At 54.2% G+C, this 22799-nt stretch overlaps 5 protein-coding genes across 5 annotated transcripts; all 5 read right to left on the bottom strand.

Moving 5' to 3' along the window:
- Window positions 1–46: 46 nt before the first annotated feature.
- Window positions 47–1040, bottom strand: PG994_001075 (uncharacterized protein; the record flags this gene model as incomplete). The annotated part of the gene is made up of 2 exons (XM_066852484.1): window positions 47–639; window positions 704–1040. 2 exons carry the CDS (start codon window positions 1038–1040, stop codon window positions 47–49), a joined length of 930 nt encoding a protein of 309 aa, XP_066720625.1.
- A 3793-nt stretch (window positions 1041–4833) lies between these two features.
- Window positions 4834–6099, bottom strand: PG994_001074 (flavohemo protein; the record flags this gene model as incomplete). Its single annotated transcript, XM_066852483.1, has 1 exon — window positions 4834–6099. The coding sequence occupies one exon, from the start codon at window positions 6097–6099 to the stop codon at window positions 4834–4836; it is 1266 nt and encodes a 421-aa protein (XP_066720624.1).
- A 3167-nt stretch (window positions 6100–9266) lies between these two features.
- On the bottom strand, window positions 9267–12034 carry PG994_001073 (glycosyl transferase group 1; the record flags this gene model as incomplete). The annotated part of the gene is made up of 9 exons (XM_066852482.1): window positions 9267–9455; window positions 9512–9893; window positions 9998–10120; window positions 10267–10353; window positions 10431–10687; window positions 10762–10964; window positions 11042–11322; window positions 11449–11852; window positions 11930–12034. The coding sequence occupies 9 exons, from the start codon at window positions 12032–12034 to the stop codon at window positions 9267–9269; spliced, it is 2031 nt and encodes a 676-aa protein (XP_066720623.1).
- Window positions 12035–13998: 1964 nt separating this feature from the next.
- PG994_001072 (glycoside hydrolase) lies at window positions 13999–15694 on the bottom strand (the record flags this gene model as incomplete). Its single annotated transcript, XM_066852481.1, has 6 exons — window positions 13999–14566; window positions 14643–14883; window positions 14947–15134; window positions 15206–15248; window positions 15300–15488; window positions 15562–15694. 6 exons carry the CDS (start codon window positions 15692–15694, stop codon window positions 13999–14001), a joined length of 1362 nt encoding a protein of 453 aa, XP_066720622.1.
- Window positions 15695–20307: 4613 nt separating this feature from the next.
- Window positions 20308–21730, bottom strand: PG994_001071 (uncharacterized protein; the record flags this gene model as incomplete). The annotated part of the gene is made up of 2 exons (XM_066852480.1): window positions 20308–21306; window positions 21395–21730. 2 exons carry the CDS (start codon window positions 21728–21730, stop codon window positions 20308–20310), a joined length of 1335 nt encoding a protein of 444 aa, XP_066720621.1.
- Window positions 21731–22799: the final 1069 nt, after the last annotated feature.

Raw genomic sequence — 22799 nt, 5'->3', positions numbered from 1 at the left:
TAATGGCAGAAAACAAAGGGAACATAGGCAATGACAGACCCCTTGACTACAAGACAATCTCCCCTTGAAACGATGGCTCCGCGCAGACTATGGGCTGCCAATCAAACCGGACCCGACTACCCGGCCCGTAGTCACCACCACAGTGAACAAATCCGGGGCCGAAACCCATGGTGGGGTGGAAGTTGGTATAGGGGCCTAGATCTTCACGGATATACGCGGGATCTCGCCTATGCAATGATGTAATAGGCATTGCCATCGCCACAGTGGGCTGAAGTTGGACAATATGCGCCCCCGACGGCGGTATCATACTGCTGTCGTCATCCCTCGCATCCAGATCTAGGTCGAGATTGGGGAAGCCACAAGCCGCCTGGATGGGCCTGCTAATACCCCGCGGACCAGAGGCTGATTCGTCTGAGTAGTCCCCACCCACCAGAAAGTCGACTCGGGGTATTATTTCCTCCCCGTTCGGCCAGCAGGGCGCGAGGTACGGAGGGAATGCCGCACCGCCGAACTCAGCTGCAGTAACAGCGTGACCAGGCCAGCAAATGGGTTCCATGTACTGTGGATGCTGTTGATGCTGCTGCTCATCTGACTCTGTGACTACTAGCATCCGTTCAGACATGACAGGGATGACCGATGCTAATTATAGTATGTGAGCAACAACGCACCGTCCCACGAGTTCATCAAAGATGTGCTCACTCACCTGTCGTGTCCTGGTCGTGGGAGTAGCACGACGACGAGCCAGACTCGGAAGCGGAGTCGGCAAATAGGGCCATGCCAGCAGCAGCAGCAGCAGCAGCAGTAGCAGTGTGACCGACAGGAGCAGGAGATCGAGGTAGGATGGAGAGTGTCTTAGCTCTCTCCTCCGGCCGCCGCCTTCGTGCTCCCTCGGGTTGCGCCGAGCAGTTGTGCTGCTGCTGTTGTTGCGCTGGTTCCGCAGCGGGGGGCTCGAGGTGCACGGCCGCTTGAGCCTGTGGCACCGCTCGCACTTGTCGTCGCCGCCGCCCATCTTCTTGCAGCTCAGCTTCTGCTGGTGGCATTTGTCGCAGGCCTTGCGGTTGCGTTCTGGAGGAGGAGGAGGCGGCGGCATAACTGCTTGTGATGGGAGTAGTAAGTAAGGGGGTAGCAGATCAAAGAGGCAGATCAGAGAGACAATTCTCGACTACCCCAGTTTCTTCGTTTGCTCGCTTCGGTTGTATGGAAATATCAATGAGACATTACTGGATTCATTGCGATGAATAAATGTCGAACGTGCCCTTTCTAGGGAGTCTCTCTGCAATATAAGTGAGTGAGACACGCAATATGGCTATCTGCAGGATCTGGATGTACGGCATATCGACATCTCAGAGTGCCAGAGTGCCATGGCGTTCGAGGTAGTGTGGTTGAGTAAAGCAGGCGGTATAGGTAGCGTCAAGGAGGAGCGGGCATAATCTCACTGGAAGGCGCAGGGAGAGAGAGACAGAAAGATGGGGAGCAGCTGGAACCAGCGGCGCGGATCTTATTGCTGGGGGGCATACCGCCTTGAGCCACCTCAACCTGCAGGATCTGTCGCATGAGCCATAGGGGGTGTGGTAGTACAGAGAATGGGCGCACAGCGTCCGATAATGCAATCAAGCGCCAAGTGCCACGATTCTATGCCCAGATATCTGCACGACGGAGCCCAACAAGCTCTGCCACCTCTGGGGAATTAATTGGTATCACTGCCCCTTTCACCATAACGACTTTAGGAACAGCATCCAGGGGATTAGCTACATTCGTAGAGTCGATCATACGTGTAGTAAGCCAGGGGTAGATTTTGCAGAAATACGCCTTCACGTGGAGGCTCGGTGCGGCGCCGTTTTCTGTATCCAAGACGCTCTGCTAGATCAGCAAGCCCCTTCACCTGTCGAGAAATAGACACAAAGATAAGAGATCACTCGGGATGGAGATAAGTGTTGCCCAACGGTACTGTCATAAAAGCCGATATGCTCTGGCTAGTGTGGTAGTGACAGTGGTTAGTCCGTCTCTGGAAAATAGTCACCATGCCTAAGTACTTGTATTAGTGTCGTACTAGAACCTTCAGCTTCCCGAGGAATATAAGTTAATTGGAAGCCACAACATTGTCTCAGCGTGTGTTAGCGTGACGTGACCAACACGATCGAGCTCCCCATGTTCTGGAAGCCCCCCTGCCCCATAGTTCTGGGATATCACGACCTGTGACGTCCGTCCAAGACGATATAGACAGACCACAGCATGCACAGAGTGACACATTGTGCTCACCCACGGAGGCCGGAAAGAATTCCCCCGCCGCCGAGTGCTGCAGAGCTACATACTACGTTCTGAAAAAGATACAGAAATGTGCCTCTTGTTAGAAAGTACCCCTGACCTATATCTCGGGGCAGATAAAGAGCATGGTTACCATGTTGTTCTTTTCAGCTTCACCACGTGTGTGTGTGTGTGTGTGTGTGTGCATTGAGGGAACCGCCTACGGTACCCGCCCGGCGACCTACGTCGATTTGTAGTAGTAGGGTGATTACTTGCAGAAGGATCGATGCATGACATCTATCTACTGCAAGATGAATGGTGCCTAGCAAGCGGGGGAAAGGAGAGAATGTGAGATGTCGGAAATTGATAAGATGTATTCCTCTTGCTCAGTAAACAAGGAGGCTACTGACCTGCAGCCACTGGCGCCAACGTCACAGGATCGCTCAGCCCCTTGCCCGTGTTTCCCTGCCCTGACACCCCCTGACATACGGCTTCGTGCGAAGGTGCAGCAAAACGCCTGATGAAATAGATGGGGCACGGATCTTGTCCATGCTCTTTGCCGCTTCTAAAGCAAAGGCTAGAAAGACCTTTTGCGTCTTCAGCGCTAGAAATGTCGGCAGCTTAACGCCACAGGCGTCAGTTTAGGTAGCTCCCCGTTTCATGACAACCGCCTAACCCAGAATCTCGGTAGAAACCAGAAGTACGGGCGTAAAGAATGTGAGGCTTGAATGACACCACCCCTTCCCACACTGGTGGTATTACGGATGATCTGTGGCCATCTCCGAGTTTCGTAAGCGATTAGCAGGATTCCGAGACGTTGGGGGAGGCGTCTTTCCAGCCTCAGCGGGTCACGAGAGTCATCTGCGGCCGCTTTACGATGGCTGACATCGCTGGACCCCCGAAAACTTAGCAGTGACGACCCCATCCAGGGTAAAACGTACGATACGACGACACAGTCATCCACTCGCTTCCCACCTCCCATCCGTATCTAACAATTAAGCAAGCCTAAGAAAAGCGAATAAAGTAGGGATTGGCCGTGCAGTCTGTCTTGGCCCCTCAATACTTGCATCTTGAATATAGCTGTACGACGAATGACGGCATCAGAAATACACGGAATCAGCCCCGTCCTCCGCGCGCTCAATGTAACACGAAAATGCAACTTGGACATGCCGCTTGCCGCGAGCTTCCCAAGGACAAGAGAACGTTTCGTTGGGTCTACCCAGATCTTGGGACAGCCAGCACGCAGCTGCAGGCAGGAAGAGGGGTGTGTGTGTGCTCGATCCCACCAGATTGCGCACCTCCTGCGACCGACCGCCCCCCCTTCTTCTCGTGTTACTCCGTGGACGGGCCAGTGCATCATCTCGAAGACAAGATTTACCGAGTACCTGGTAAGACTTGCTTTTTGGCTGGCAGGGCTTACAACCCCCGAGAGAAGAGCAAACAGGCAAGAACCCTGCAGCGAGGGCCACGATTCGGTGCGCCCAATGACCCCCATACCGTATTCACGTTCCCCCACTCTTCCCCTTGACCCCTATTATGGCAAGTACAAGCGGAGAACGGAAGGGAAGGAGGGGGGGCATCAGGTCGAGGCGGATATCCGATCACAGCTACTTGGGGATAGGCATATCAGAGTGAGGCTTCGGGGCTGCTGCGAATATAATTAGATCTCGCTATAATAATACACCTCACTGCGGATGATGTGAACCAGCCGCCACCAAATTGCTTTCTCACTTTGAACATACCAGCATAGCTATGGAGCGAAGGTGGAAGGAAGGAGGAGGAGTACACAAAAGAGAAATGACAGCGAGGCAGACAGATGGGGAAACTGCTACTGCATGTATGTCGTGACACTTTGGTGAATGACACCGCTCTTTTTCGGTGCATTTCTCTCAGTACTAGCAAGAACTCATCACCACCCCTGATAAGATGGATATGCATGTATTTTCAAGTCATCACGAGAAATGTGTCATCCTCTCACCCACCTACCTAGCCTGAGTTATCAAACCTGCCCTGTCTACCTGCATTTTCCAATCGAGCGTGCATGCTTGCGTACTTGATCACTTCATAAGCCAGGTAGAAAGATCATCACAGGATCGCACGTCCACACACGTGGGACCCAGCTATACGTAGTAATTGATATGGCATGCATGCGATAGCAAGAAAAAATGTAGAAGGGCTACTTGCTTTTTCGGGTGGGCCCGATGAGATCATGCGTGGGTGACGCGTCTCTTCCTTGGAAGCGACACCTACCTTGCGGCATAGCTGTTCGCCTACAGGCAGGCGGAGGCTGAAAAAGCCACACAACCCTGGGGTGACAGCTGGGTATGTATCACGGATACAGTACCCCTAAACTGCATGAATTAGTTCAATGTCAGCAATCGTAAACCACGGAGATGCTTTATCATTCTCGAAGATTGGGTGATAACTGAAAACATATGTATTGTTGTGATTCTTAGGTAAATATATATTCTTACACGTAAAAGGGGCGGTGGTATCAACGCCGTAAACTAGGGACTCCATCCGGGGACTTGTCCCTTCCCGTAACTCCGAGGGGAAGAAAAAAAAGCAATGAGTCTTTTTGCTTGCGTCTTACTCGCCATCTCCGACGCCAAACACCTCAATATGTATCCTGCTCTCGCCGACGCCCGCCTTGACGAGGAACTGCCGGACATCCCGCATGAAGGCAGGGGGCCCGCAGATGTAGTAGTGGGCCTCGGGCTCGTCGAGGAAGAGGCCCTGCTTCCGGTCGACCCTCTCAAGGTCCATGCGGCCGATGAAATGGTAGTCGACCCCCTCGACCTCGCCGTCCTTGACGTGCTTCTTGAAGATGGTCGCCTTGACGTTGGGGTTCTTCTCGCACACGCCCTGGACGTGGCCGGCGAAGGCCTGGACCTCGGTGCTGCGGGCGCCGTGCACCCACGACACGGGGCGCGCAGAGCCCTCGGCTACGGTCGCGTTGAGGATGGAGACCATGGGCGTGACGCCGACGCCGGCCGAGATCAGCGCCATGGGCGACTGGCCGCCGCGCGTCTTGGGCTCGACGGAGAAGGTACCCGCGGGATGGGTGATCTCCACGACATCGCCCTCCTGGTAGTCGCTGTGCAGCCGGTTGGAGATGAGCCCGGGCACGCCGGCCAGCTTGCCGGCGTCGCGTTTCACGCTGATGCGGTAGCAGTCCTGCCCGGGCACGTCGCTGAGCGAGTACTGGCGCGGCTGCATGCAGCCGAGCTCCGGCACGTGCAGGTGCAGGCTGACGTACTGGCCGGGCTTGAAATCGGGCAGTGGGAGCTTGCCGTCCTCGGGGGTAAGATAAAAACTGGTGATCTCGGCAGACTCGGGGACCTTCTTGGCGATCTTGAACTTGCGCCAGCCATTCCAGCCCGCCGCGCTCTTCTCTTGCTCCGTGTACATGCCGCCCTCGAGCCCGATGAAGATGTCGGCCAGGGCCTGGTAGGCCGCGGTCCAGGCCTCGGCGACGGCGGGCGTGACGGCGTCGCCCAGCACAGTAGCGACGGCGGCGATCAGGTGCTCGCCGACGATGGGGTACTGCTCCTTGGTGACCATGAGGCTGACGTGCTTGTGGGCGATGCGGGCCACGGCGTCGGACAGCTGGCCGAGGTCGTCGACGTAGCTGGCGTAGGCGAAGACGGCGCCGGCCAGAGCGCGCGGCTGGGCGCCTGTCTCCTGGCTCGTCTTGTTGAAGATGTTGCGCAGCTCCGGGTGGGCGGCCAGCATGTTCTTGTAGAACAGCGAGGTGATCTCCTCGCCGTGGGCTTTGAGGGCCGGCGCCGTCGACTTGACGATGGCGATCTGATCTGGCGTCAGGGGCGCCGAGGCTTCACCGGTGACAGCCATGGTGTGTTGGTGTTGCTGTATTATGAGAGAGGAAGATAGAAAGGGTGACTTGATGTTCCGAAGATGGAAGAATGTTCTGCAGCAAGTATGTTGAGATGTGGGCGCGAGGTAGATATAGTGATACACGTCAGAGTGACATTCTACTCTCACTTTATATAGTCAGGTGGGTGGGTGCCTTTGTCCATAAGGGGTTCATCGCGAACAACATCGTCCAGGTCAGTCAATCAGCGCGGAGAAAGCAAACCCTTCTTTGTCATATTCAGCTACGGTTCCACCCGTGCATCGCATGTTTCGCGAATACACGAGTACACGAAATGCCTCCATCATGGCCAATTTGGCATTGATATACATTAGCAATTGTCGCGCCACCTTTTTCTTCTGTTCTGCGCCGGCGGTAAAGGGCTTCTTGCAGCAGGTTGGCGCCGTCTGGGTTTGACAATTGGGCCGTCATCAAGTGGATGTGGACGTGATCGAGGGTGTCCACTTGCCGTCCGGTCGTTCTCGTGCGGTAACGATTTCTCCGCGGCGGAAGGGCCACAGAACATGGTTATTCTTGTTCTGACGGCTCGGGATGTTCGGGCTTTCGTTTTCATATCTGCCAGGGACCGACAGAAGGTTGCGACTGTACTTTTCCAGTCTGTTTTGCTTACCAAATGTCGACGTATGGTTGTTACGTAGCTGGCAAAGGCCGCTGGTAAGCATTGTGGTAATTCAAGCTGTGTTCTTTTTGGCAGGTTTCCATTCCGCATTCTAGCGTGGACGCCCAGGCCCACGTGCCGCTGACGGACGGTAGTCTATTGTTGAGCAACCACCGCCTACCAAGTCAAGATATGTATGCATGATGTGCGAAAGGATCTACCATGATAGCTTCACTGCATGATATGATGTATTTAGATACAGGTTGTGTCTAGGCGAAGAACAGTGTTCGAGATTGTTGGAGAAGTTGTCATTGGCAGGCACGTTGCATTAGCTGCCCACAAGCAACTGCCAACTGCCAGAAGTCACACCGGGCGGCCGGAGGTTGGGGTAACTGCCGTTCAGCGTCCCAGACAAAAAGTACCTAAGCTATCCGCAACTGCATTACGCATCGATAAAGCTTCAGCGAGGATTGGACGAAAATGAAAACAAGTCCGTCTTGAGCTTGAATGTCAGCTTTTCAATTTCGCCGACCGCTCATTGGTTGTATATGCTCTCTTCCCCAGACAGTCTGCGGACCCTCCCGATTCCCAAGACGACGGATGGCTTAGCGCAGAGAGCCAAGGCGAAAAACAAGACCAAATGCGGCTGAAGAAGGAAAATCTATCAAATCACCCACCACAAAAGTCGACCCAGGTCGTACGATTGCGTTCTGACAGCTGGCTAAGATATGTAAGATCCCCAAGCAGCAATTCATCAATTTAAATTTGAGGCGCGCCAGGCTCTGAGGGCCAAACTGACGAGTTGGTCACCGGCAGCATGCATGTGCAGCATCAAAAGCCCCCGTATTCTGGCGAGCAGCGCGGAGATGCTGAACACCGCGGGGAATTTCGACTGTGCTGCTTACTCGGCGGCCGTACTTGTCGCAACTTGACCGACTAATGCAAGATGACTCTTGGGCCTAACCCATGCTCCATGGAGCTGGAATACATTTGCAGCATCTTGCATCTTCCATTAGAACCAAAATGGGGGCCATTAGGAGTATGATTTCGTTACAATCCGCTCAATGTAAGTATGTAGGTACGTGCACAGTCGTCAATGACTGGCTCGACATCAATGCGATGAATAACATCGTGGGGTAAGTGCAACTGTCGTTCAACTGATTCCTGTACTCCGTAAAGCAAGCAGCCATCCATCATCACCATTAACCCCCGCGGCACTTTGCTTTGGCCAGTCACAACCCCCTTTTCGTCCGTCTCTTCCCCAAACCCCAAACCCCAAAGCATCGGGTTTTCGAAGCATGCATCACTTTGGGAATCTGCCAACTTGCAAAAGGCCCTTTTACCGAATGCAACCTCTTGGTCACATTGATTCGATGACGGCCCCCCATGAAAATGCACGACAACCTCCAGCATTATGCCGGCAGGCAGCCTTAGATAAAGATGTTGTTGTTACGTAGGCGCGCGCAACCCCACACAACCAGCACATCACCCGCAGCAGCCGCAACACCCGCAGCGCCCGCAGCGCCCGCAGTACCCTTGTTTCTTCCCCCCTGCCCCCATCCCATGGTCCGATCCCCCTGTCCCCCCCCCTTCCCCCTCCGTTCTTCTCATGCAGAAATCGCAATACCTCGAGTCTCCCCCCTTGTGCGACCGACGAGAAGTGTGTCTGTCCGATCTGTATGTATGTCTCATAGGGGGGCGCGATGCTGCTGCTACCCGCGGGCGTCTCACTGCATCGATCAATCGTCGTCGGGGTCCTTCTTCTTCATGTTGGTTCTGTTTTCTCCTCTACATGATGTTTTGAGCTTGTGTTCCCCCGGGTTTCTGTTCCCTTCCCCCCGATTGAAGAAGCAAGTAAGTAGCCGGGGCATGATGATGAGTTGTGTGACGGTCTACGATCTTCCTGCGTGGTACATCAATTGGAAAGGCTATCCGCGTCTCATAAAGCTGCCCGCCCCCCCCCCCCCCCTTTTTTGACAAAACAAGCCCCCGTGTCTCGGGCTCCCGCTGGGTATCTAAATTACGCATATTCATCGTGACTATCTTTTACCCGCCGTGGTCGACAAGGAAGGAACGGCAGATCTGTCAAGCAGGATGCAGCAGGAACTTTAGGTCGAACTCAACTACTCTCACGTCAAGTTCTTTTCAGCCACATTCTCTATCCACCGTGCTGACATGTTTTACCTATGTGACCGAACCTTCGGAGTAGAGGGATCGAGAAAAGATGCAAACATAGTCATTTGTGTATGGACGCGAAACACTATCTACAAGCAATCAAGACATGTTTATCTCTGTATATAAGGAAGGAGGAGAATATACCAACCGTGCCCATATCAATCCTTAATCGAACATTAGAACACTCATTCCATCATCGTGAACCTCTCGTCCCGTAAAACCAAACAGAAGAACGAAACGTGGCCAGAAACCACCCGAGAACTTCCCTTCAACCTGTTCCCCAAGCAAAGTACACGCGAAACAGCAATCGCAACCGCACTTAGCAATTGCCACTCCACCAGATGACTACTGACTTCAGTTCTTGTTCTTGCCATTGATAGCCAAAACCCTCTCCTCCGTGTACCGCCGCGGCAACCGGTTCTCCCCCTCCGCGTACGGGAACCCCGCCTCCTCGCGCGCCATATCATTGACCCAGCGATGATCCGGCCGCAGCGGGCCCGCTCGCCCCCGTTGGCCGTGATGGCCGCGATGGCGGCCCACTTGCTCGCGAGGTAGTACCACGCGAGCGCGTTCCCGGGGGTGCCAACCTCGTCACTCACCAAGTCGCGCGCGGCCCGGCTCATGTGCGCCCAGAGGGCCTCGTCCGTGAACAGGTCCGTCAGGTGCTCGGCGACCTGCAGGTAGTCGCCGGGCTCGACGAGGTAGCCGTCGACGCCGTCGTGCACCTGCAGCGGGATGCCGCCGGCGCGGGTCGCGATGACGGGGCGGCCCGCGTGCAGGGCCTCGGACACTTTGACCTCGAAGCCCTCGCGCGTCGACAGCTGCAGCACGACGCGCGCTTTCGCGATCAGCGTGTTGAGCAGCTGGTCGTTGGCGTCGAGGCGCATCACGCTGATGTCGCTGGCGAGGTGGGCGTACTTCTTCTCGATCTGGTCCAGGGTTTGGTCGTAGATCATGTTGGCGTCGGGGTCGTCGACGGAGCTGTTTCCGGCGCTATTTCCGGGGGGATCAAAATGCTAGGTTAGCTAGACTGCTCTTTGTAACTCGGGGGAGTGGATAGGGAGGGGGTGGGGAAGGATACTTACACGACTAGCTGAGGTGGCTGCTCGATGCCGGCCGCGAAGGAACGCTTGCGGAACTCGGCGTAGGCATCAATCACTGTCGGGATGCCCTTGGCGGGGTCGAATCGGGCGATCTGGACAATGTAGCTCCCTGGGAACATGGTCAGCATGTCATGTAAAGTTGGTCACCTAGTCGTATGGGGCTCTACTCACTTCTGGGGTAATCCAATTTGGTCCTACGTACTCATGTCAGTGGAGTTCAAATCTGATGAGACGTGTTTTGGTCAACTTACATCTGGTGAGCATTGCATTGCACATTGTACTGGTTGCCGTAGTAGCCAGAGTCCCAATCGTTCATGGCCTTGTTCAGACCATCCAGCCTACACGCGCAGTCAAAAGTCAGAATGGGGCCAGAGGGAGAAAGAAAAAAGCCCCTGATCTGTCGGGTTTAGCTTACCAATCGGTGGTTGCTGGCATGTATCCCACGATCTCGTGGGGCACGTTGTGCGGGACGAATTCCGGGATGGGGTGGCTGATGAAGCTGTCGGCGAGCTTGATGTTGTTCCAGAGGAACTCCCAGACTTCGGCCTGCGGGCTGCCTTCCTTGGCGACCAGATCGCTGCGGATCTGAATGTGAGATCGGTAGATGACGGGTCGATCCGGGGTAAGTTCCTTGATCATGGGGATAATTCCGGGCATTTGCGGGTCGTCAATCTAAGAAACGGTCAAACTCAGTGTGATTAGTGCTCCTAAGTCGGGCAGGCAAAGGTGAGCACCCAGAAACTTACCATGATGACGTGGGCACCGCCCTCCTCAGGTGGTCGAAGGGGACCGCCCTCGGAGAACCAGTAGCGTTTGGCATTGTCTTGGATCCACTCGGTGATGGTGGTCATCTCCTCCTTGGACAGACGCTGCTCGGGCTCCGCGACTCCTTGCAGGATGTTGTGCATGTTCTTGGTGCTTCGGAAGACTCCAGGACGAGGCTTGGGGACTTTGGCGGTACAACGTTAGCGGATGGTCCAAAACACCAAAAGCCCATGAATATAAGGAGATAATCAGATAACTTACCATACCAGTTGAGGTCAACGTCCAGGATCTTGGACAGACGAACGAGGGCGTGGCGCATGAGAGCGACCCCGCCGCCCTGAGGCGTCGAGCTGAAGAAACCGATGCGGAGCTTCTTGTCCTTGAGGTCCTTGGTGTAGTGCATGAGGGACTTCCAGGTGGCGGCGCTGACGGTGTTCTTGTGATCCTCCGCCGTGTTGAGGCGGGCCTGGAAGCCGCCGTCAACCTGTACGGCCCCGCGCCAACCGACCTGCAGCAGCGGCACCATGGACGGGCCAAAGTTCCTGTAGAAAAAAAAAAAGAAGAAGTGTCAGAGAGATGTTTGTTCCTTGGTTTAAAAACAATCCTCTTCGTTGTCGTCGTCCTCTTCAGGAAAGCAGCGAAACGGGGAAGGGGGCGCAGAAACATACATGATGCACTTCCTGGCCATCGAGTCCGCCTGCTCGTCGACGCGCTTGTCGTTCCAGCTGCTAATGGAGTGGTAGTGGTGCACGTGCAGGCCCGGCTCGATGACAATAGGAATAATGTCGACCTCGAGCCAGAGGCGGGAGCAGAGCGTCGGGCTCAGCCGCTCGGCCAGCGCCGTCGGCACGCCGCCGCCGATCATCTTGACGAAGTTCTCCTGCTCGTACTTGAGCACGTGCCGGATCACGCAGTCGGCGACCACGTCGCGGCCGGGGTTCGGGTCCGCCGGGTCCGCCGGCGGGATGTGCTCCTCCCAGAAGTCGACCAGGTAGGTCTGGTCGTGGGCCGCGAGGGCCACGGTGAAGGTGCCGTCTTCGTTCTTGGCGGCCGACACGCCCATGAAGAGGGTCTGCGCCACACGGGAACAATTAGCATCGAGTTCGGCTGGATATCAAGCTTGCTTTTGATGGGAGGATGTGGATTTACCTTGAGGGTGGGCGCGAAGATACCCTTCTTGTCGACGGCTTCGCTCAGCCGGCGGTTGTGGTGTGCGGATGCACGTCTGATGAACTTGTGCTGGAACTCCTCCATGATGTGTAGTGGTATGAGTTGTGTTTCTGGATTGCAGATGAAGATGTGAATGAATGAGGACTGTCCGGAAATCAGCGATCTGCGGTTTACTGTAGTCTTTTTATATGAGAAACAGAAGGGAGCACTGCCAGGCCGCGCGTGGTTTGTGTTATGTAAGTACTGTACACTCACTGTAAGCACCGCAGCAGCCTCACTTACATATCACCTTGAGAGAACGTTGAATATACGAAAAGAGTACCGAGTGGCGGCTGCAACTTCAAAAACAGCTGTTTACTTTGCTGGGCCTCAAGGACTTGGGACGGGAGTTTGGCATGATTGAACGGAATTGCTGGTCACTACCCTGCAGAGCAACAAATGCTGACGTCTTCTGATCCGGATGCCCGGAACCTTTCCGGCATCCATTTTCTGGGGCCAGATGCCACCGAATAGCTGAGCCTGCCTGGGCAGAGCCCTCTCGGATAGGGGAGGGACTCGGGTAAGGTTTGTCGTCAGGATGACAAGTCGACTGATTGGAGTTACGGAACCTGACGATCAACACCCACCTGCCCACTGATTGCATGTGTCCCAGAATACCCCACGCTAACCCACGCTTTCGCCGTCAGCTCCAGGCTAGTAATTAACGACTTAGGGGAATTAATTAGGGGATCTCGGGTCGTGTTAGGGGGAGGAAAGCCCTGTGAGACCTGTGATGGGGGACCCTGGGCATGCCATCCCACCCCGCGGGCGGTGCCGGCAACTCAAAGTGGGATGTTGGTGGGTCGCCCAGAATCCCGGGATTCAATGAGTCTCCCGTTGACGGATGCACACAGTAAAAACCAAGGGTTCCTTGGGAATATGAAAACCATCCAATAGCCCGTTCGCCGACTAATTCTTCAGCGGTTAACAGAGCCCAATAAGTCAGACACGCAGTAGCACCGGAATGATACGAGTCTGAACACGAATGTGTTGGTTTTCCTGCTTGCTTCACTAAGAAAAATTCATCAGCAGCGGTGTATCTCAGCCCGCGGGCTCCAGCACTACCCAAGCATCAGGTCAGGGCGAGATTATGTTTCCTCCCGACTCTCAAGATTGAGTGTTACGGGTGGCCTGATCCGTCGTCTCCCCTCTGCCCCTTTCCACTCTTTCGCCTTGGGGCCCCGGAGTCGTGGGTACTCGTCACCCCTCATCAATCCCCGCGTCCCGCCATGTAAGACATACCTCGCGGGTGCTCGATCTCCGCCAGACAATCCCATTATCTCGTCGTTCGATGCCAGCTTTTCATTACTGCTGTTTGCTGCCAACGTACCGAACCAGCTCGCGGGATCATTAGCTAATGAGTCAAGACCAGCTTATTCAATTCGTGAGGCGCAGTGGCCCTCTCCTCATCTAGTCCAGCGTGATATACAGTATGTATCCAATCTATATTCGATCATGTGATGGACAGAGATTTGTAGCAGCCCAATCCCTCATCCCCCCTTGCCCCCTTAAACTTTGAAGGGTCGCTTGCATGCAGCTACTGAACTTGGCATGGCGCATGCGACAGCACGCATTGCTACCTTTCTAACGCGGCGATTCCCAGATAGCTGGAGGAACATTGTCTTTTCAGCATCTTAAGTCACATCCGAAGGCTGTAGTCACGTATTGTCCGTTACATGAAGAAACGTTGTATTATGAATAAATGAATTGGATGATTTACATCAAGCGGTGAGCAGCTCTCGAGGAGCGACAGCTTGCTCCGTCGCCCGTTAGTCTCTCGCTCCCTATCTCTCTTCCGTCTCTTGGGTATCTTGCACACATGGGGGTATCATTCACTCAATAGCGGCCGTAATCAATCGTTATGCTTTGCCTTCGCACACCTCTTCCACTCCCCTGTGGTAGCCGTCTTGGGCTTCCTCTCGCACCATAACTCCCTTCGTCTCTCATGATCGGCAGCATCGGCCCGGAGTCGTCGCTCTGCTCAGCTTGTGGATGATAGTACTCCTCTTTCACCGAGTCGAGAGATCGCATGTGGTGCAGCGGGATCCCGCCTTGGTCCTCCCCCTCCCCACTTGTACCCGGTCTCCCCGATATTGCTGCCAGCGGGGACTAGGACTGTCGCGCTCTCCCTGATACCTGTTGTATCTCGACATGGCCACCAGAGGTAGTGGCTTGTTCAGATCGTGGCTTTGGGTGAGCTCGCCCCTTCCTGTCAGCCCCATGTCGCTCCTTATGTCATCCGGGCGGTCAAAGAGGCGACTCTCCGGGTCCTCATGTATTACAACCGGGGCTGGTCGCCTCCTGCTCCTTGATGACCAAGGGATGCATCCACCCCTGCTTCCCCCATTATCGCCCCTGCACCCCCTGCGGCACGAAGATGTTGTACATGGCCTTCCTACACCCGGCGGTCGTGCCGAAAACCAGGAAGACGAAGATCCCCGGGTGTTCCCCGGCAGAAAGAGAAAGAAAGTCGTCTTTGCGCGCTCGACCGACAAGTCAGGCTCGACAGACGCCGCGTCCTTCTTCGTGTTCAACAGGGACTGGACCTGAAACAGTGTGTTGGTCACTTCAAACACCCTGGAATCTGGTCAGTCCAGCCGGTCTTCCTCGAGGCCACATTGTAGGTTCGAGCAAATCAGCTGGTGCTACTTACGCGAGAACCACAAAAGCACACGTAAATCGAACCATCAGCCAACGGTCGTACAAGCCCTGTTTCATAGGGCCCTTCCCATGGCTTGACGACGACTGGGCGGTGCTCTGGATAGTCGCGCCACTTTGACTTGTGTTGCCTGTGCCCTGCTGAGGCGTCCAATTGGTGAACCTCTTGCGCGAGTTGATATATCTCGCCAGGATCGCGATCACAGTTCCACTGCCAATGGCCAAACTGATCATCACTGCATAAGGGCAGTCAGCGCACCGCAATGCTAGGCGACTAGCGGTATGATCGTTCTACTTACATGGTAGGTCGGCAATCAGGATGAAGATTATAAAGTGCGCCTGCAGCGCCGGGAGTCGCAGCAGAACGATGGTGACCATTGGGAACAAGATGGATATCCACTTGCCCACAGTGTTGATCCGTTGCAGCAAGGGCCTCAATCGAAGCTTCGCTGAGAGCCCATATACTGTTTGCGCAAGTTCTCCTGCCCTAAGAATCGCGAGCTCCAATCAGCACACCTGCATGTTATTTCACAGAAGGGGTTCGTTCAATGAACCTACCAAAACATGACAAGCATGGCCTCAACACTGTAAGAGTAGTACTCTGTAAATCATGTCAGTCTTCAGACGTTTTATCGCCTGCGAACTGACGTACGAAGGTAGTACAGGACAAGGTCGAGTCCAATAGATCCATTGGCAATGGCGTTTTCCGGGCTGTCGGGATTGACCTGCTTGTGTTCGAACTGAGCTATCATAACGTCCCTATACCATGTCGCATCGTGGGCTTGCTGTATGATGGACGCAGTTGTGCTGAACAAGGTGAAGAAAGACAGAATGGAAAGGTCTAGACAGATGGCCAAGGCCAGCTTTATCAGCATGTCGTCGTGTCCAGGCTCATTCTGTGATCCTTGACTTACAGGAGAAGCCTTCCCGGTAGACGCGGGCCACCAGTATGAACAACGCACTGCATGTCCAACTGGCCGCAGCATAGATTAGGGAGAAGGCGACGACACCCTCGGCGCCCTCGGGCAGTTGATTAATGCCTGGCATCGGGACCTGCCGCGTATGCCTATGGCGCACGCAACGAGAACTCTTTGGGGAGTTGCAATGGGAGTGTGTATATTCAAAATCCCGATATATGCGGATGAGGACCCAAGCGTTGCTTAAAATGGGGGGACCTGGGGGGAAGGATCGGCTATCAATAATGTCCGCACGACCATCGGTGGACGGCACTGGACTTGGTGGCGACGCAGGTGAGGTAACACTTGATCCAAGTTAGGACCGAACAAAGCGATGCTTGGTGTAGAGGAGAAAGAGACAGTGAGCGTTACCGGGTATTGGATCATCTGAGATGCATCGGGCGTAGTTCCTGAATAGATGCATGGTGCAACTCGGGCCCACATGTGGCAGCCATCAAGTGCCATTCGTCCAGAAGATTCGTCCCTGGCAGCCTGGGATAGACAAGCGTTGCACACTGACAAGTGAGGAGTTCCCATGCCCCCCTTCAGAAGCACGTCTCTAAACATCATCGGTAGCAGCTAAAAAGCAAGCTTAATCTGTGGGGGTGACGCGAGGGCGCAACTTGCCGCTCAGGCACAGGTGAGTAGCGACCTCCATCTGCCATCTTCAACACCTAGCCTGTCATTGATATGTCACCATTGATCCAGATGGCAGCAGCCGGCTCTGGGACTCGGAGACAGCACACAGGCTGTGTCGACACATGTGCCATCCACAAGGCAATGCCGCCCTCTCTGGCCTGGCGCCTTCGTTTTGGGGTGGTTGGGAGGGACATAACTTGGAGAGAGTATGCCGGGGCGTGGCAAGACGACACCCTGATTCGACACAACAGCTGCCGTGATTGAGCCACATGGTAGCCGTTACATACAGATGCACATGTTGCACAGACTGTTCCGAGGGCCTTGACCCAAGACGGTGGCCTAGAACCTGGTTCTATCACGCCCCTGATCTTGACATGTCAAAAGGCACGGACTCGGGCTGCTCGGCATTGCGGCGAGTCCAGGAGTCCAGGAGTCCAGGTTGCCATTGGACAATGGGGCCTCGTGAAGTTGGAGGGATCCAGGTGCGGGGATATAGTTGCCGGGTCCAGGTCCCTTTGCAGTTTATGTTAGAGGGGCAAGGGGCCAGTGCACCCTTGCCTCGGAAGAACCTCCGCCAATTAAAAAAATCCCAATCGAAGTATGCTCCTTCTCCAAAGAGTGTGTGACTGCAGGCCCGGCTTGCACCAATGCGTTGACGTCTTTTCATCTGAGAGCTTCGCCATATGCACCACGCTTTCTTGCATCCGCTTAAGAAGGGCGCTGGGGCGTGCTGCCACGCTGCGAGGCCGGCAGCGGACAGCTGGCGGGTACGCTGCGTGCGTACAGTCCAGTGGGCATCAATTTAGAGATCAGACGAGACAGAAGATCGTCTGATCCCACGAGTTGCCAAGTCGCATGGTCAGGAACAAACTGACATGCGCAACACGACGACGCATACTGATGCAAGAAAAAGCAAGCTTCCAAAACGGTGCGCCTTTTTCTTTTTCTTCCTCCTTTCCCATCATCCTGAGGCAACTCCTTTTGGGGCATTCGACCGGAAGGCGTGTACCGACATGGACGGCCATTCTGTCCTCTTGAGGAAGGACGCTTTCTCTGAGGACTTGGCATGCAGCAACGATGCACTCGCTTCCACGGCCGTTCTTGATTTCGCAGCAAAAGCGGCCATTCACCGCATCTGTCCTGAGGACGAGGCGCTTTTAATGCGACTTCGATCTTGCTGCTGGGGCCTCCTCTGATATCATTCTCATTTCATGTATTACTTGAATCCAGTTCAAGATGCACGGGCTTCAACGCCGTTCCAGCCCAACTGAGAAACATCCCCTTTATGAGTCTGGTCAATTATCTATCCGTGATCCTGCCCGTCGATCGCTGGTGGACCTCGTAGGCCTGTATATAATGTTCTCGGCTCGACTTGAATATTAAGTATTCTAGGCCTGCGGTTTGCAAATCTTATAGTTAGCTGAAGCGAAACCCCGCCTAAGTGTCCTCTGAAACGAGCAGGGGTCATTCGGCGGAAGATGCCCCTTGCGGTCGTGCAACCCCGTTGCACATGACCCGAGTGCATACGCATTATACATTGTGCATGCATAGCTTCGTTTTGTGCTTGTTATACAGCACTTGGCAGTCACATTTTGGGAGAGATATCTAAACATGCGTTACATGTGAGATGGTGTTGTGACCGGCCTATCTGGGGCCCTTTTGAATACAGTCATGCAAAGTAGCCAATGAGAGAGACTGAACACGATCACCCACCCTCATGGGTGGTAACAGACAAAACCCCTTTTAGGAAAATCTTGCTTGCGGAGCTTCGCCTATCACGGAAGGAAGTTAACGACTTGATCTTGGATCTTGCAAGATATCCGTCGGTATGCGGTCTGGAGGAGGCGAATGCGTTCATGATCGATCTGTCTGCATATCCTCGGTATCTGGACGGGCACCTGCCCTCCTAGAGCGACCCAAGATGCCGGGGTTGTATTCGGAATGGGCCTCTACCGCATTCGATTCGAAACCTGCACAACTTTGCTTCTGCGGTGAAGCCTACCGTTATCCACCTACCTAATATGGCACATGCAAAGATAAAGAGTCGTCGAGCCCATGCGAGCTCAAGCTTGCATAACTCAGCTATATTCCCGAGAACTGGGCTTTCCCGGAGGTCGGGTCCGAACGTGGGCCCGGCGATGCCTGGTTTACCGTACTTAGGCGAACAATGGGAGGATATCCCCTTTTCGACGTGAGAACTAAAGTACCAATTTAGTCACGACACCCACCTCCGCAGTATACGCTCTAATTACCTATATATAAGTATTACATAGAATTGGCCGCTTTAAGAGAAAGAACTGGCTATAGTCAGATGTTTTTTGGTTTAAGGGGAGGGGTATAACCTGTTTAAGTACGACATGTAAGAAGTATCATGACCCAGCTCGACTTTATATACCATCCCCCCTACACCCATCTAAGTATTTTCACAAGTTGTGGGCATCACTATACGCCTTCTAAAACCACTATCAGTCAGTCAACTGCTATGGTTGTAATTTTTGTCTTGCGGTCACCTAATATGAGTTTGCGGCCGCGGAGTTGGTCCTGTGCTTATATTCAGCGCAGAGGCACCCGGAGTGTGCTATACTCGGCATCTTCAAAAGGGGGCCCAATACGGGGTTGATGGTGGTGATCGTCGTAGATGGCCGCCAACAACCCCATAAACTCTCCGTGTGACGGATCCCCTATATGATACAGGCACGACCCGGCCCTTTGGAGATCGAATTAGGCCCCAATAACCGCTGCCGCATCCTTTGCGCTGCCAAGGAGAAGATGTAGCCTCTCAGCGTCACTAGACGGGTTTGACCACCCCTTTTCCAAGGTCAAGATCACTAGTAGAGCTATGACCCCATGGCTGTGAAGACGAGTAACATTTGTTTTGATGTAGCCGGCTCGACCGTGTGTATGGATAGCCTTGGGGTGCCACCGGCTCATAATGCTGACCGAAGCCGTCACGATATGACTCTCAATCGGAGTGTGTTCTTGAATTTCACTCACGCTGCATTCGTCGTTGAATCCTTGAGGAGTATCAAGCAGCCAGTTCCCCAAGCGGGATAGACTTCCCTGACCTGCAAGGGAATCCGAAATAGATCGTCTTCGCTGCCCTCGATGACCTCAGGGCGACGAACCCAATCAGACACGTGTACATGGACCTTACTGGCGCGCAGTTTGGCTTCCGCTCGTTCGATGGAACCATCACCGCCTGCTCGATGCCGGCAGAGCTGGTTCTAGTACAGCAGCATGAGATACTTGGCTGTGCCAACCTCGTCCGTGGGCCAGCTCATTGACCTTGTCCAGAAAATTGTCGCCGCTGCTCAGACCCGGAAGCTCTTTTGGAAACCCTGGTGCTGGCGGCGAACTCGAGGGACTTGGTTATATCGCCCATCTTCTATTCCAGGCCGGCCCATGACGCGGTTGCGGCGTCGCAGTGCGTTCTGGCGGTCTCTTGGAATAGTGGCCCATTTTGTGTAGAAGTGGCACGCATCACCGCGAACTGTGACAACAAGTAAACTGCAATTGCGACGAGCAGATGGATGTGCGGGCAAACTGCTCTTGGTCCTGGAAAGGAAACTTAACGTACCTATGCGATTTGAAGGATTGATTGATGGGCCTTTGGATTGATGCTGTGTCTCCGCCACCCGACGCCGGGGACCTGGGCCTGGCAGGCGGGTAACAAAACCGGACTGCGAACATGCCTATCGAGAAATCCCTTGGATGTTACCACATGCGCGCGGCATGTACAATTAGAAAACAGCAGCAATATACCTAAAGCGATCAGCATTTGAAGTACTGATCACGTCAGGAGGCTACATACCCAAGATAGCCCCGGTATGTGACGATAATCATTATTGAGTTTCGTGTTGATTGATCCTCACGTATCAAAGCGGCCCAGATGGGTGAATAATGGTATTTGAATCGTTTCGATTATCTCTCGCCCAGAGGCTATGTGAGATACATAAAAAGACATGCCCAGAACGCCAGGCTCTCCCGATGCAGCTGCACCCTGATGAAGTCGAGACCCAACACCTGAAAAAAGTAAATATCAAATCATCAGGTTCGTTGACAGCGTTACTCCTTTTTCTCGCCTTCCTTCTTGTCCTCGCCCTTCTTATCGTCACCCTTGCCTTCGGTCTGTTCTTCACTCTTGTCATCCTTCTTTTCCTCCTTCTCATCCTTCTTGTCGTCCTTGTTCTCGTCCTTCTTCTCCTCTTGCTTATCATCCTTCTTCTCGTCTTTCTTATCATCCTTTTTGTCTTCCTTCTTGTCACCCTTCTTATCCTTGTTCTTGGCCTCCTCCTTGGCCTTCTTGGCTTCCTCCTCCTTCTTTTCCTTTTCCTCCTTCTCCTTCTGCTTGGCCTCCTCCTCTTCCTTCTTCTTTTGCTCGGCCTCGGCCTTCTCCTTCTTGACGCGCTCCTCCTCGTAGGCGGGCTTCTCGAGCTGCTGCCACTTTTCCGTGTAGGGCTCCTCGAAGCGGTTCTCCTGGATCTTCTCGCTGATCTTGCCGAACTGGGGCTTGTACTGGCCGACCTTCATGGTGCCGATCATGCTGATCATGATGGCGACGCCGACGATGGCCGTCAGCACGAAGCGGTAGGTCGCGTACCAGTATGGCGCCCAGCCGCGGATCGACGCGGTGCGGTCCGCGAGCCAAAGGCCGACGAACGCGGCCCACTGCGTCGTCAACGCCCAGGGCCACGGCATCAGCAGCGTCGGCCACGCCACCAGCGGCGCCGCCACGCCGAGGCCGTACCGGAACCGCGTCCGCGCCGCGTCGGGCGCCTTCTCGGCGTACTCGAGGCCCCAGTGGATGGCGCCCAGGAAGCTGATGATGGCGGCGCCGTAGCCGACCTGGATCGGCTCCAGCAGGCTGAGGAAGTAGTGCGCATTCTCGTGGCTCATCAGCATGTGGTTGAGCACCGTCGACGTCGTGGGCCAGTCGGTGTTGGAGGCCCACGAGAGGTAGACCACGCTGACCGACGTCGCGAGGTACGGGATCGTGCCCGACAGGCCGAGGATGTAGGATTCTCTGGGGACCTGGGCGAGGTTGAAGGTTTCTTTCACGATGTGCTACAAAATAGGCAGTGGTGTTAATAATATGGTTCCAATGCAGAAGCAATGTAACGCTAAATCGCCATTGTGCCAATTGTGAACTCACAATATCATGCCCAAGTCCATCGGCGACGTCTTTTTGGGCATCCTCAGGGGCCGGCTCAAAGGCATGCCGAACGCTGGACTCGGTTGAGACTTGCTCCGGGTGCGACTCCAGCTTCTGCTCCGCCGCCTTCTTTATTTCCTCGGGCTTGAGGCTCTCGCCCAGCGGAGGCTTCGTCGTGTATCGCGTCTTGAGGACCAGCGAGGTGCCGGCCCTGGGAACCCGGGTCGCGCTTTGAGCTAATGAGGGGACGTTGGTGGCTGATCGCAGGGAAAGCTGTCGGGAGGCAGCAATTGCTCTCGCGGAGCCCGCCCACAAAGGTTGCGTGCTCCGGAACATGGCGGGCAGCTCGGTGTATGGCAAGACCGGGGGAATCAATTGGAGGTCTGAGAAATCACGAAGCTTCAGAACTTCGTGGGCGTCAAGAAGCAGATGGGTAAAAGGGTTAGTGATTAAGTTGGAGAATATAGTCACAGTAAAAAAAGGGTAGGATGTTTCTCAATTTCAATTGCGGTACAGGAACATGGCAGACATGGTGCAAGTGTTGTGTAGCTGATGCAGTTACATCATTACTACCCGCATCTTACCAACAATTGCTTGCGCCCCGGACCTCGCTCGGTTTCACGGCATGTTGGAGACAGAGGCCTTTTCAAGCCGCGTGTACAGTAATCTACAATTGGAGTAATTTTGTTTTACGTCAATCGATCGATCGCCTAGGTTCAGGCCCCTTGTCCTGGTAGATCCAGTGCCTGGATATCCGCATCTTGAGCTGCAACAGTTTGGGGGAGCTTGGGCATAGGTGACGTAATGGCACTGAAAGGCTTGGCAAAAAGTTGGGGGATTGGGGAGTCTTGCTTGACCTGAGAGGGGGATGAAATTGATTGAAACATGGAAGTCAACACCTGCAAAAGCTGCCCCGCATGTTGTGGCTGGTGTGGAATCTCAGTATAAGAACTTAGAGCTCCAAGCAGCCGGCCGATACCAGCAAAAGCTTGTGATTTCGGGGTTGGACAAATCATCTGCGAGTTTACCAGGGTAAGATCTTGTAATCCTTATGTACTTATTGCATGTACCATCTCTCGAAAAGCAGCAGAAGCATTTCAAGAAGGCAGATCACAATGGCGTGTTGACAGGCTGGCGGGGTGTTTGCTCCGCAGCTTCAAGCTAGTAACCCAGTGGACTGAAGACAGAATGCGTTGCCGATGTAAACATTTTAGTAAACATCTATCAGTAGGTATGATTCAACGAGAACATGGCTTTTATATTCACATTGTGTCGATACACATCCTTATAGCTACGACGAATACATACATTACAATGCAGCACTTCTCTTTGTGTCATGTAGACTGGAAGCTTGACCAGACCACCCTCCTGCACCAGCCAACGAACCAACAGCTAGCGCAAAGCT

Source organism: Apiospora phragmitis, assembly GCF_038363925.1.
Source record: "Apiospora phragmitis strain CBS 135458 chromosome Unknown utg000002l:1.0-5516284.0:1.0-5523493.0, whole genome shotgun sequence".
Classification (NCBI taxonomy): domain Eukaryota; kingdom Fungi; phylum Ascomycota; class Sordariomycetes; order Amphisphaeriales; family Apiosporaceae; genus Apiospora; species Apiospora phragmitis.
The sequence above is the reverse complement of the archived record's forward strand: the minus strand, read 5'-3'. Positions and strand labels throughout refer to the sequence as shown.